The sequence below is a fragment of the Helobdella robusta genome (genome assembly GCF_000326865.2).
Source record: "Helobdella robusta unplaced genomic scaffold HELROscaffold_8, whole genome shotgun sequence".
Classification (NCBI taxonomy): Eukaryota; Metazoa; Annelida; class Clitellata; order Rhynchobdellida; family Glossiphoniidae; genus Helobdella; species Helobdella robusta.
The window spans coordinates 1,274,903-1,290,218 of NW_008705459.1; the positions used below are offsets into that span (position 1 = coordinate 1,274,903).

Consider the following 15,316-nt stretch of genomic DNA (forward strand, 5'->3'; position numbering starts at 1 on the left):
ATATCTACGGTAAAATTACATATGAGGCAATTCATTTGATTACTATAAAAAGATGGCTGTCGGCATTTGATGTTCGATAACAAAGAGTTAATGATTGGTTTTCGATAATGTTTATTTAATTATTCAATGTATTGTGTTGGTGTTTTGATAAATGAATTTTGTGTGCTATAAAGAATTTGGTGAGTTATTGAGGTTGCATGTGTCGATTGTGAGATTTGATGACTCCTCTTTGCTCCTCCTCCCCATGGACAAGCGCACCTAATTGACACCAATAAACCCGAAATAAACATCCAACAAAGAATGATTACATCATTAACAACTCGACGCCTCAATACTAACTCCAAGAAAAATAAGAAACAAAGAAATGACGCCAACAATGAAGATGAAAAATAAAACACCAATAATTGACTGACTTTGCTTCGTCTAAAGAATATGTGAATTTTGATAATAACAGTTCTATTTTTAATAAATTTGCAGATGAATTTGGATAATAATTCTATTTTCATTATTTCCAGTCTAAACCTTAAATTTAATTATATATATATATATATATATACATATATATATATACGTTCAGTACTGGCCAACCGTACCTACAGAATTAGAGACCTGCATAATTAGTGTGTCGATTTGAATTTACAAGTACGTGAGAAGGTTGAGAGTTTCCGACCTACTTCTGCAGGTACGGTTGGCCAGTACTATAAGTACTACCCTATATATATATATATATATATATATATATATATATATATATATATATATATATATATTGTTGGGTTGCAATGGACTCTATATTATATATATATTATTCGTTATAGTAGACATTATTTATTTTCACAAATTTTCTAGATATCAGTCAGTAGCAATGGAAGATTTGTATGGCCAACCGAGGGTTTAGGCATAGGTTTTGATGTTGATATTAGTGTATGAACACATCTCATGTGAAATATTATATATCGACTGTTCAGTTCACATGCTTTAACATGGTTCTGACTTTCTGTGTACAAACATACACAATATTCATTTTTATGTATGAACATACATCCATAAATTTCTTATTCATAAAATATATATATATAAATATATTGTATATATACGATACTATGAAATAGTGTATAAATACGGTAAAAGAATATTTAAAACTTGGTAACGACAACTATTTTTCTATGTTATTCTGTTATCTAACACTGGTTTCAGGTTCTATGTTTCATGATCAGAAATGAGCAAAAATATTGTGGTCGTATTGTCTTCGTATTCGTACTTCCGAAAGTTTTCATGCATCTTACTATCAAAAGTCATAATGCTAATTTGAGTTTCATCTTTTTAACACGAGTTGCAAAAAAGATTTTGTCAGGGTTATTTTGTTCAGTAGTTTTAACAGATAAGAAATAGAATAAGTAGAAATAGTACAAGCAGTGAAATTTCATAAACTGAATAAAAAATAACGTACTTCACAATTAACCAATGACATTTTTTTTTTGAAGACAATATTAAATTTGCAGTGTTGCATTATAGTATTAATAGAAAAGATTATCTGTTCATGTTTGAAAAAAAATTAATTTGCCCACGTTGAAACGCTAGAAAATGAAAAAGTCAAATTTATTGCTTTTAGTTTCAGGCAGGTTTTACCATAATTGGTTTAGAATGACTATAATTCAAAACTTTAAATTAATAAGCTGTACTCAGTTTGATAAATATACAAAAAAATTTGAGAGAAATTTAACGACCACACCGTGCATTTGAAATAATTGACATTGTGATCATTTTGATTGAAATTTTATGTGAATAAATATTTGGACATCTTTCATGCACAGGCTGAAAAAAGTGCAACAAAATAAAAATAAGTAGCAAATAATGATGATGACCAGTCACAGAACTAATGATAACAACAACCATAGAATTATTAATCATTATGAAAATGATTGAAACGAACTATCATTTTGTATCCGATAACAAAAAATTAGAAATGAATGAGTGAAGACTAGCTTTAGATAAATTAATGTTTACTAAAGAAGAAATATGCAAAAATACAAATCCACCAAATTCATAAGTACAAATCTACGTGTACAAATTTCAAGCAAGTAGTACATATTTTATAAATTTTAGTTTTTTTAGGCAAATAATCTATTATAAAATTTTTGTGTTTTTAAGCAGATTCTATCAAATAAAATTGAAATTTTGGTAATTTGTTATTCATTAAACTCGAATATTTTGGCATTGGCCTGTTTGCGCACACATAGTATGCGTACCAATTTTTGCACTTTTTGCGTCCTAGTAATGAAAATGGTCGTATGTTATCTATGCAATGATAACCTTGAGAGAACAAATTTACTAAGCTGTCGTTTTAACGAGCTAGGTGTTCACTATAATGCGCTTTTGGTCGTAGTGAGGATGGTGTAAGTTAATAACTTGTACTGGCTGACCGTATCTGCATGGGCAGGTCTACAATGTTCACCCATTTATATATATATAATATATATATATATATATATATATATATATATATATATATAATTATATATATATATACAAGTGCATAAAAATGCATACTCATGTTATATATGTTTATAGCTGCACAGTGCATATTCAGCGTCAAACTTTAAAATGTAAAATACGTACGATACAAATTACGAATGAAGTCACAAAGAATTTAAATTTTTTTATATTGTACCTACTGTGACTTCATCACTAGCGAAAATTTATGTAACATCACGCATTTTGTCTTAATTTAAATATATTCATGCTTCTCTTTACTTAGGTTTTATTCAAACAAATCGACCATTTAATGATTTTTCATATGCAGAAAAATTTAAGAACCAAATGAACTAAAAAATATTGAGCCAACTGTGAAATAACTATTTTTTAAATTTTCTGGTTTAAAGTTGTCTAGGAATAAAATACAATGTTTTTATTAGGAAAAGGAAATAGAATGAAGTAAATTGAAATAATAAAAATACTAATATGAGCATTTATATAGCGCCAATTTGCTTCAGAGATGCCTGGAGCCTGTATTTAAAAGATGAGTCTTTACACCTTTTTAAAGACGCTCAACGAGGGACATTGTCCCAATTCGAGAGGTAACGCATTGCAGAAACTTGGAGCGGCGTGGTGAAAGCCGCTGCTAACGAGGTGGGATTTGGCAATAGGAATGGCATGTTCGTGGCGAGATATGAGACCGTAAAGCTAAGCTGAGGATTTTGATGACTATGTTTTGAAGGTTAGAAATGCGATATTAATTTTATTAGACTTTAATTTCACGTCAGTTGAATATTTTTATATTGTTAAATTTGAAGCAGCCTTTAACAAACCTTAAAATATGGTGTTATCAAATTAAGGAAATATTTGCTCATTAACAAAATGTGCACAAAATGTTTAGTAATAATAAAGTTTATTATGTTTTTTCTTACAATTCTTACAATTAAATCATATCAACTGCTAATATTTAACAGCCACATCACATAACGCAACATACAGACGCGAAAGCATTATTTGCTATTGATATTATAATTATTGTAATGCAACTACATACACCACGACAACAACAACAACTGTGCCAAATACTTCTACAAGAACATAGAGAAAGATTGGAGAAGGACAATACTGAATGTTTATTATTGCAGTGAACAACGATCGGATGCCTCCGAAACGGATGCCATAATTCGGCCAGGAAGTTGAGAGACACGCGCTGTCAACTCGTTCAACGTTTTTGGAAATCCATTCTCGTCTGTGAAAAAAATTGTATCCATAAATAACATTTTTGTCAATTTAAACATTATCAATTTGTCAACGCTAATTCGTCAAGTTTTAAAATTTATAGGTATGTCAGTATACAAAATATTAAGTTGAAATGTTGCATATATAGAACACAACAATTCCCATTTTTAATTTTTATAATAATCTAATGATCTGTGCTTTCAAAATAAAAATAATGACAAACAGTTAATTCTTTTTGTCTGTTTTATTTCCCTTAAATTTTCGCACAAATAGGCTTGCATGGCAATAAGGGGTGGTGCATCAGTGATGCTTAATAATAGAACATATATGTAATATGCTAATTACCTCTTAGTACTTATGCTAATTACACCTTAGGGCAATATGCAATTATTATGAAATGCACTTATTAAAACGAAATGGCCTATATAATTTCTTATATATATTTTATTTTATATAATTTATTCTATATATTTCATTCTAAATATATGCTTGGCAACAAAACGAAAATTCGTTAAAAAATGATGCAAGTTCGTTAAAAAAGATGCTGCAAATTACTTGTTGCAGAACATTCAGAGACATCTGCAGTCCCATCGGCATCCGGATCTTCTGGATTTTTTTTCTTCCTTCCTAACCTACCCTCCAATGACGGATCATTTCCTGCTGGCTCATTTGTTTCTTTCTTCTTAATGTTGTACTGTTTCAAAAAAGAAAACAAAAATAGTTGAAGTATGAAGATGTATTTAGTTAAAAAATTTTATTCTCACGTAAAAACATCGTTTGCAAAAGTTATTAAATTTATTATTGCGTTTGTTAATTAATTAATTATAAATTGAATGTACAAAGTACGTTGCAGATTTGAAAGAATCTCAATAATCTTCACAATTTACAGGTGCATTTCCTCAGCCTTTAACTCGAAAATGGAGCTGAAATTGGGTGTGTAATTAGTGCTCTGTTAGTGCCGGTTAGTACCGTATTTATTTTCGTTAGTGCTGTGCCAATATGTTAGTGCTGGTCACTCTTAAGATGTGTGGCTGGGGGGGGCTCGGGGAATGGTAGCCTCCCCAAATCAAATCAAATCAAATTTTATTCAATCAATCCAAATTAATAATAATTAGGTAATGATTAGGAGACCAAAGCTAAAAAAAAACAAAATTCTTGTGTCGCAGGCCACCGTTCACAAATTGTTCATTCTAACACAATTTTTAAGTAAATTTATAATTCATGACAAAATTAACATAATGCACAATTTACATGATTCTAATTAAATAAAAATTGTACTTTTTTTCAATAAATATTTCTTTATTTTGTTTTTAAACAAATGCAAGGAATTTGTAGTCTTTATATCAACAGTAAGTTTTTCCCAGATTCCGGGACCGGTATGTTTTAAACTTCCACCAAGCAGTGTTATTCTTGCAGGTGATGTATAGAGCAGAGAATGTCGAGTAAACTTTGACTGCACAGCATTTCCGAATTCGAAGAAGTCATTAAAAGATGTTGGTAATTGATAATGTAGGAACTTGAACACAAAGATAGAAACATGATAATTATACAAATTTTTTATGTTTAAAATTTTCAGTTCAGGATAATAACAGCTGACATGACTATATGGATGTAGATTTAATAGAATTTTGATGAAACGATTTTGACATCTGGTAATTTGTTTCAGGTGAACTTCAGGGCTGTTTCCCCAGATGATGTTGCAGTATATTAGATGTGGATAGATTAATAAATAATACAAATCTATAATTATTGGTTTATTCAATCTTACTTTAATTTTATTAATTACGCCTATGGTTTTATTAATTTTTTTCGATAACGAGTCTATATGCATATCCCACGAGAGGTTGTCCTTGATTATCACTCCGAGAAATTTTGTGCTGGATGTACGCGGGATGCTATGGTTATTCATTTTTATATCTGAATTAGGTATTGTGTTAGTCAATATTTTTGGACCGAATAGAATGTAGTTGCATTTAGAAAAATTTACAATTAGTTTATTATTGATGAACCAATTTGAAACATCATCTAAACTTTTATTAATTATCTCTACATCGTTTGATGGATTGCTAGTTGGGAAGAAAATGTTAGTATCATCTGCATACAGAAGATGATGAGCGTCAGTAGCCATATGAAAATCATTCATAAAAATTATAAATAGAAGTGGGCCTAAGATTGATCCTTGCGGGACTCCTGAAGTTATATTTTATTTATTTGAAGATTTATTTTTTATCGACACATACTGATTTCTGTTTTGCAGATAGCTTATGAAACATTTATGTGCTATTCCTCTTATTTCATAGGAGTATAATTTCTTTATTAATATCTCATGATTAATAACATCAAATGCCTTGGACAGGTCTATGAAAACACCTATGGTTAGGATTTTTTTATTCAGATTATCTAATATGTTTTGTACTAAATGTAGTACTGCTAGTTCAGTTGAATGTTGTGCTCTATATCCATATTGATTTTTATTTAATAAATTATTAATATTCAAGAATGAAGTTATTCTGATAAATATAATTTTTTCCAGTACTTTAGAAATAGGTGAGAGAAGGAATATTGGCCTGTAATTGGATCTTTTTTTATGAATAGGTATTATCTTGGATGTTTTGAAGCATTTTGGGAATATTCCTTGACTGATGGACAAATTGAATATATGTGTTATTAGATGTACAATTTCTGAGATGATTTGTTTTAAGAGATAATTACTTAATGAGTCATCAGAGGTGCTTTTTTTATTGCTAAGATTCTTGATGACTGTTAAAACCTCAAGTTCATCAGTGGAGTTAATGTATATGGATTTACAAATGTAGTTGTTTATTTTTGAAGATTCATTAACTGTTTGATTTTCAAGCAAATTTTCAGTAATTTTAATAAAATATTCATTTGAAATAGTTACACATTTCTTCTGCATTATCAATTATGTTATTGTTGACTTTTATTTTATTGATATCATTCAACTGATATGCTGATAACATGGAAGAATTGCAGTTAAAATTTGACAGATGGAAAAGTGTTATTGAAAAGAAAGGGTTAAAAGTTAATATTGGTAAGACGAAGGTAATGGTGAGTGGGGAAGGTGGGGAGCGAGTGATAAGTAAAATAGACCCCTGTGGGGTATGTGACAGGAGAGTGAAGGCTAACTCGGTATTGTGTATAGGATGTCAGAAATGGGTGCATAAGAGATGTAGTGGTGTGAGGGGGGCACTGAAAAAGGTGGAAGGCACGTTCAAATGTAAGAAATGTGTTCATGGTGTGATCAATAGGACGGACGCAAGGACGGGGCTGAGTGGTGGTATTGAAAGAGTGGAAAGCTTTGCTTACTTAGGGGATAAGCTGAACGCGGATGGAGGATGTTTGAGCGCAGTTACGGCTAGAGTTCGTGTAGGATGGATGAAATTTAGGGAACTGGGTGGGGTATTGTGTGGAAAGAAATGGTCAGTGAAGGTGAAAGGGAGGGTATATAAAGCATGTGTGAGAGCAGCGATGGTATATGGTGGTGAAACTTGGGTGTTGAGGAGAGAGGAGGAAAGTGTACTGCAGAGAGCTGAAAGAGCTATGGTGAGGATGATGTGTGGGGTTAAAGTGAAGGATAGGAGGAGTAGTACAGAGCTGATGTCAATGATGGGACTGAATGAGGACATTGATAAGGAGATCGAGATTGCGGTGGTATGGACATGTGTTGAGAAGGGATGAAAGGGTCGGGATTAGGCGAGCGTTGGAGTTCGAGGTTGAAGGTGTGGCGAGTGACAGATGTGGATGGCGTCGAGGGGTATTTCGGTTTCATCATAGGTAGCCAAACGGCAACCCCCGATCTCGGGGAAAATGTTGTCTAAACGTGCGTTGTTGTTTGTTTGTTGATATCATTCAACTGTTGATTTTTATTCATTATACCATTTGTTATCTCCCACTTTTTTTTTGAACAGCTTTTTGCATCATTAAATCTTTGACTAAAGTAATTTTTTTCTTCCTTTCGTTTAAATGATGTAAAATAATTTCTGAATCGCTTATATTTATTTATATTCTCTGTAGTAGGTGTTGAAATTGTTTTTTTTATAGAGTTTATTCTGTTTCTTTGATAATTTAATTATTTCATCACTTACCCATGGCTTTTTATTTTTCCGTTTCAGCGGTTGCAATGGGGCGTAAATATCAAGAATTCTATTTAATTGATTATAAAAATTCATGCAACAGGTGTCAATGTTACTCTCATCCGTTATTGAATCCCATTTTTCAGAAGATAGAGCTTCCTTAATTAGGGAAATGTTTCTCTTATTTATGTTCCTTTTCAAAGTCAGAGTATCTGTAGTGACAAATCCTGTATTTTCTACAACTGTATAAATTGGATAATGATCTGAAAAGTCTGATATTATTATTCAATTATAACATTGTTGATTTAAGTTAAAAAATATATTATCTATTAGTGAAATTGAGTTATTAGTTATCCTAGTTGGTAAATCAATCAAAGGTAAGAAGTAATGCGACAAAAGTAAATTTTGAAAATCTTGGGAGGTTTTATCCATTAGATTAATGTTAAAATCTCCGACAATGAAAATTTTATCAAGTGGATTTAGACTATTTAGTATCGATTCAATTTTTTCTAAAAAAGACTCATATTTATAACTAGGTGGTCGATAGATGGCAATTATCTTGATCATGTTATGTAGTGAGGCTTGATGCAATTCAAATTCCACGCAAAGTATGTCAACGTTGTCATCATCGAATATGTTGCTTTCATTTACAACATATTTTACATCATCTTTTATAAACATTCCAACACCGCCTCCACGTCTATTTATTCTATTCTATACTATTTCTTCTATTATATTTGTATACGAAATTGTAATTATTTAATTTAATTAAATCAGCCATTTCATCGTTTAACCAACTCTCAGATATTACAATAATTTTGAAAATAAAATCAAATTGTTTCAACAAGATCTCCAGATTCAATAATTTGTGAAACAGACTACGAGCATTTAAATGTAATATTTAGATAAAATCACTGCCGATATGCTTTTGTAATTCTAACATATTTTTAGAAAATTCCTCAACAGTGTAATAATTTGAGTCGTTGTTACTGAGGTGTTTATCTGATATATTATTATTGCTTTGTGTGTTATTCATCATGTTTTTGTTTATTTATTACTGTTTATTAATTATTTTTGTTACTTCATTTTTACCATCAATGTTAATTTCATTTTTATTTTTTTTTTCAATATTATTATTTGGTTTGAAGACCCACACACGAATGATTGTGTCCTCATCCCAGAGAGCAGAATCTGTGAAAGTGCTATCTGAATTATTGATATCAATACATATTCTGAAGCCTTTTCCCAGATGAGACTTTGCCTCAAAACAACTGTTTACTTTAAATTTATTTGTTTTTAAGTATTCTGTCAAAGTTTCATTATTGACTGTGTCAGCAAGATTACTTACAAAGTAAACTTTTTTTTAACAATAGCGCCAGCTGATTTGGGACACATGCTAGTGCTGTTGGTTCCTCTAATGTTTTTAATTTGACGTTTTTTTTTCGAGACAATTGATGAAGGATTTTCTTGTTGAATTGCTGATGGAGACTGATGTTGCTGATGAGTAAGAGGTCCTAATGATGAGGAGGGATGTTGCTGATGTTGTTGTGCAGTTGGGGGTATTTGTATCCGAACAGCTGGATTTCTTGGGAGAGAACGAGGACTCTGAATCTCATTCAATTTAGGATTGACATTTTTTGCTGTCACCGCCGAGTAAAGCATATTATGTTTATTTATTCCTAAGCTGACTGTATTTAACTGTTCTTTTATTTCATGTAGCTGTTGTTGGATTTTTTCAACTTTGCTGTTTTCGTCATTCTGTTTTAAACCTGCAGCAAAGCATGGGACTTTTTTAAGTTTACTGCGGCATAAATAAATAATTTATATTCTAATTTATTCAAATAGACAAAATCGATAACTTGAAATATTTCCTGTATTTCGGCGTCCTTGGTGTTACCATGAAGAACAAGTTTCAATTTTTCACTTTCCAGCAGGCTTTCAACATGACTAATTAAAGATTTTTTTGATTTAACTAATTCTTTGACTGAGTAGAGTTGTTTTATGTTTTCCAACACTTTCAAATTTTCAGCTTCTACTCTGAAGTTAAACAGAAAGCACAATAAATCATCAGCAAATGCCACTAGAGACTTGAAATCTGCAATATCGTTAGTGTTATGTTTGTTATGTTAGTGTTTTTCAGTGCCGTAATAATAATTGTCAGTGCTAGTCCCCGATGGCTGGAGTTCGAAAAATGCTAGCCCCCCAAATGCCGCTAGAGTTAGCGATCTTTAGTACCCCTACAGTATTTTTTTCCCAAAAAAAGTTACATTATTTTTTAATTTTTAAACAGCAAATTCAAACGAATGCATATGAAACATTAATATCGGCTAAGGAGAACTTTATTTTCGTCTTTATACGCAAACTATATAATAACCATTGCCAAAGCATATATCAGGATTTCAAACCTGATGATATAGATATCGCCAGACACATTACCTCTGCCTAACAAACTCGATTCAGTAGAATAAAAACGCTCAACTTTTTGTGAAGCAATCAACTTTCTTGTAATAGGTTTTTGGCACGGCACTAAATGGCACTAACGTAGCACTTACGTTACCGCAAATTTCGAGTCTCTAGCGGCATTTTCGAAAAAGCATTTCCTTAGCCTCCCAGTCATATCTTTTTTGGGAGACCAGCACTAACGAAAATTAATACGGCATTAAACAGCACTTACGAGTGGCATTTAGGATGCTGGCATTTTCTGAGCCTCCCAACAATATTCCTTTTAGGGGACCAGCACTAACGAAAATTATAACGGCATTAAAGATCACTGACGTAGCACTAATGATACTGTGAATTTTAAGTCTCTAGCGGCATTTTGCGGCTAGATTGTCTCGATCAACTGTAATCCATACCGGGGATTAGCACTAACAAAGATAAAATACGGAACTAACGGAGCACTAACTCCGCACCCAATTTCAGTCCCATTTTTTAAGTTGGGGGCTGGGGAAATGCACCTAGAATTTACAAGAAATCATATTTTTAAATGTTTTAATAAAGTTCATGTAATTTGACGTAATAGAAACTAAATCGAAGGTGTAAACAAAAATACTTCATGAAGGCTATAATTTAATTTTTTAAATTAAATTTTTACTGAGAAAGTCAATATAATTCTGGCAGAGAGGCCAAAATTAAGCTGAAATGCCGTTAAATTATCAGAAACAAAGTTTCGCAAGTTAATTTGTTTATTAATTAAAATGTATAACTAATTAAATTATATGAAAAAAATACACATGAAATAAAAACTTGTATTATGTATGTATTGTGTGTACCTATAAAAGAGTTTTTTTTAACCATTTAAAATATTACAAAATTGATTTTTCACTAGTTTCAGAAAACGATTCATAACAATAAAACTTTGATGTGTATAAAACAAAACTGTATGCATTAAAAAATTAAATCAATGAATTACAAACTTAAAATTCAAGAACATTTAAAAATTTAAGATCAACGAACAAATTGAATTTAAAAAAATGCTCAAACGTGCTAATTCAATAAACGATCATTTAACGAACTTTGGTTCGAATGTCCTGCCTCATCTTTTCTCTCTCTTCTTCGATCTTCCTGTATTTTTCTTTCCTTTTCTCTTCTTCTTCTCTTTTTGCTTCCAATATTTCTGGATCTTCTTCATCATCACTTTTTTTTTCTTCCTTTTCTTTGTCACCGAGGGCACCTGTTATTAGAATGTGGAAGTGCAAAACGTTTACTGTGAAGCGTGAAGAGTTTTTTTTAACCATTTAAAATATTACAAAATTGATTTTTCACTAGTTTCAGAAAACGATTCATAACAATAAAACTTTGATGTGTATAAAACAAAACTGTATGCATTAAAAAATTAAATCAATGAATTACAAACTTAAAATTCAAGAACATTTAAAAATTTAAGATCAACGAACAAATTGAATTTAAAAAAATGCTCAAACGTGCTATAGATAGTTAGATAGTATTTAAGACGTTTGGTAATTTTTATTTTAACTATTGTTTATGGTTTTCGGAATTATTTAATTGATTTATTAATTGATTAATTATTAGTTAATTAATTAGTTATTAATTAAGTAACTTATATATTCAACGACAAAGTAGTTTTTTAGACTTGATAAATAATAATTTTGTTAAATAAAAATAAAATTATTTTTCAAAATGTGTTTTACGTTTCAAAATGTGTTTCAATGTGTTGATTTTTAAAATTTAACTATAAATATGTTTAATTATTTAATTTTATGTTCAATTTTTTGTTTAACCATATTTTAAAGCTACGTTACATTATTACACTATTATTATCAACATTCATAATTTTATCTGAATATTATTTTATATCTTCCTAATTTATCTCATTTCAATGATTTCAATATTTTAATATTATTCACAAAAATATTCAGCGCTGTCAGCTGACAAATTTTATTGATGTTTTGTATAAATACGAATTCAAAAAGCTACGTGGTGTTGAAGTTGTTATAAAAAAAAACTTTTGAACGCAGAGTGGGCATACATACTGTCAGAATTATGAAATAATACTGACTAAAAATACTTCAAAATTTTCAACGCGAAATTTATTCACTCGATAGGGGGCATGGTGCAAGTTAATTTACTCGATAGGTGACGACGATTTTTTTTGTTTTGCAATTTAGATGACGTCATAAATTAGTACAAATTAGTTTAAAAAAAATTAATTAGTAGTTTTTTTTTATTAATTGGACATACCTTGGAAATTTTTATGTTTAAAAACACCCGAAACAAAATCTAATTTTGCTTTGATAAGGAAGGGTGTGGAAGTGAAGAAAAGACTGGGAGGTTAACTAGTTAGGCAGCTTCGAATAATCGGTGCCTATTCTGGTCCCTCAGAGACTTAATTCGATACTCTATGCTCATTACCACGGAGACGTCTTAAGTTCTCGAAGAGAGTCAAGACTGGGAGGTTGACTAGTTAGGCAGCTTCGAATAATCGGTGCCTATCCTGGTCCCTCAGAGACTTAATTCGATACTCTATGCTCATTATCACGGAGACGTCTTAAGTTCTCGAAGAGAGTCGAAACTGGGTTGACTGGTTAGGCAGCTTCGAATAATCGGTGCCTATTCTGGTCCCTAAGAGACTTAATGCGTGATTCTGTGCTCATTGGCATAGTTTCAGAAACGTCTTAGGTTCTCAAAGAGTCAGCCTTGGGTTCACCAGTTAGGCAGCTTCGAGTAATCAGTGCATATTCTGGTATCTAAGAGACTTAATGCGTGATTCTATGCTCATTGGCATAGTTTCGCACGCGTACTAAAGTCACACAATTTGTTCCAGTGTTGTTCTGACTCTTGTTGTTTTGTGTTGGTTGTGCGAAAGCCGACCAGACTCGACGGCCCAGTGGAAACAGGCCAAGGTTGTGCGAAAGCCGACCGACTGACTGACAGGCCCAGTGAAAACAGGCCCTTGGTCGTGCGAAAGCCGATCAGACTCGACGGCCCAGTGAAAACAGGCCTTGGGTTCTGTGAAAACGAATCCGCCTTGTTGTTTTGTTTCTTGTGCTATTTGTGGACCTAGGGTTCTTTGCTGGATTCTATACTCATTGGTATAGTTTCACACGCAGCTTAGAATTTCCATAGGCTCCGATTTTTGTAAATCTTCCGCATTCATTTTATTTATTTCTTGGAGTTGTATCGACATCACCATCGGATACACACGTCGAGGTTGTACGGTTAAACGGCAAGAAACATATCCCAAGTCGAGGACCCAACAAGAAGAAGTTCTAATTCCTGTATTCCAGTTTGTTCATTGACATTTTACATTGTTATAGAGTTCATTAGTTCAATTCCTTTTTACTTACTTCCGTCGATTAATAAAATTGTTATCGAATATTTTCATGCGTTCGTGTGTTACTCAGTAAGATCATATAATTCGAAAAAGCCCAGTGCCACACAGGACTGGTCGAACTCACGATAAAAATATACACAAAAATTATTGTCGGACCATAAAAAAATTCCCTGAGAAAGATAGAGGAGGAGATTACCTACCTCACACCACCAGTTGTTTTAATTGTTTTCATTTATAAATTTCCGACAATTAGCGCCCAACGTGGGGCTTTGTCATCATTAAAAATTTCTTGTCATCATTTTTTTAAAATCTCCGACAATACATATATATATATTAGGGTGGTTCACATTTGAATGGGGAAAAAATTTTTTTGTCTGATTTGAGTGCACACCCTCTGAAAAGTTTCCATTGGGTCCTAAAAACTTACAAACCAAAAATAAGACAAATCAAATTAAATTTAGAGGTTGCTCATGCATCTCAAAATTATATAAAAATGTGATAATTCATTATTTCGAAACCAAATACAAATATAACTGGAAAAGTATCAAAAGTTGGTTACTTACTTAATTCAAAACATAGATATTAGATATTTTAAAATGCATTATTATTATTAAATATTCTATGGCCACCATATTTGTTGTCAGCAAAAAGTAAAATAGGGTAAATATCTGCATAATTTAACTGTGTCGATTTACTAGTAATTTGAGGTGATTTTTAAATACCGGTACTGTAAATATTTAACTACGTATAAAATGGCTTCTAATTCAAACTGTGGTGCTCTTACAACACGCAGCATGACTAACATATGGCTGATTGGACAGTTACAAAGTGAACTTCCAGTAAATGTATTGCCTACAACAGGTGATGTCCTGGGAATGTTTTTTATTATCATCAAGTAGAAAAGAAAACTGTGCCTGAAAGTGCAAAATTGTCGTCAGATAAGGTCATGGACATGTGGAACAAGGCTAGAATACCAACAACCTACCATACTCATGTTGTAAAAAAAGTAAAGTCGGTAGTTGATGACTACAAGCTAATAAAAAAGAACAAAAACCGACAAAGTGAAGCACAGCGAGCACGAGAGAAGGAATTTGAAGAAAAGGAGCACATGCTGTTTGATATTGCTCACCAACACGCCATGCAGCTCATCCGAATTCAGGAAGATATAGAATTTCTTTAAGACCAGAGGGGCAGTCAACGAATGCAAATGAGTGGCATTGGTAAAGACCTGACCAAGAAAGAAGAGCGCACAGAACAACGTAAATGCAAAGAAGAAGAGAGAAAAGAGCGAGAGCAGGAGCGGATGACAGAAAGTACCTTACTACATTTATCTAGTTCTGATGACAGTGATAGTGAACAGCAGGACACAGAGGACAACTATGAAATTGAAATTCCAGTGTACTACAAAAAGCAGATCAGTGAAGTAGAAGACAGTCTGTCAAGCAGTGCCAGCAAAAAAACACGAACTGTGCAGGATATGTTGTCGTCGCCAGATGTTGCTTCAGCACTGGATAGAATAAACCTGTCAGATAGAAAGTTCACAGTATTAGCAGCAGCCATTGCACAAGCTAGTGGGCAAGACATCAGGGATACATCTCTGTCACGAATGTTCATCGTAAACGACAGCAACATCGATCAACCATTGACAGCAGTATTCGTCAACAATTTCAGGATCGTGACAGAAACCCCCTTCTGGTTCACTGGGATGGGAAGA

The 15,316-nt window shown here is 32.1% G+C and overlaps 1 protein-coding gene across 1 annotated transcript in view; it reads right to left on the reverse strand.

Annotated features, from left to right (window-relative positions):
• Positions 1-3,611: 3,611 nt before the first annotated feature.
• HELRODRAFT_70349 (hypothetical protein) overlaps positions 3,612-15,316 on the reverse strand; it is a gene marked incomplete at both ends in the record, with an annotated part of 18,408 nt that continues 6,703 nt past the window's right edge. Inside the window, 3 exons of the mRNA XM_009031874.1 lie at positions 3,612-3,724; positions 4,282-4,408; positions 11,324-11,481. Coding sequence (XP_009030122.1) covers positions 3,612-3,724; positions 4,282-4,408; positions 11,324-11,481 — 398 coding nt within the window. The remainder of the gene's footprint in view (positions 3,725-4,281; positions 4,409-11,323; positions 11,482-15,316) is intronic.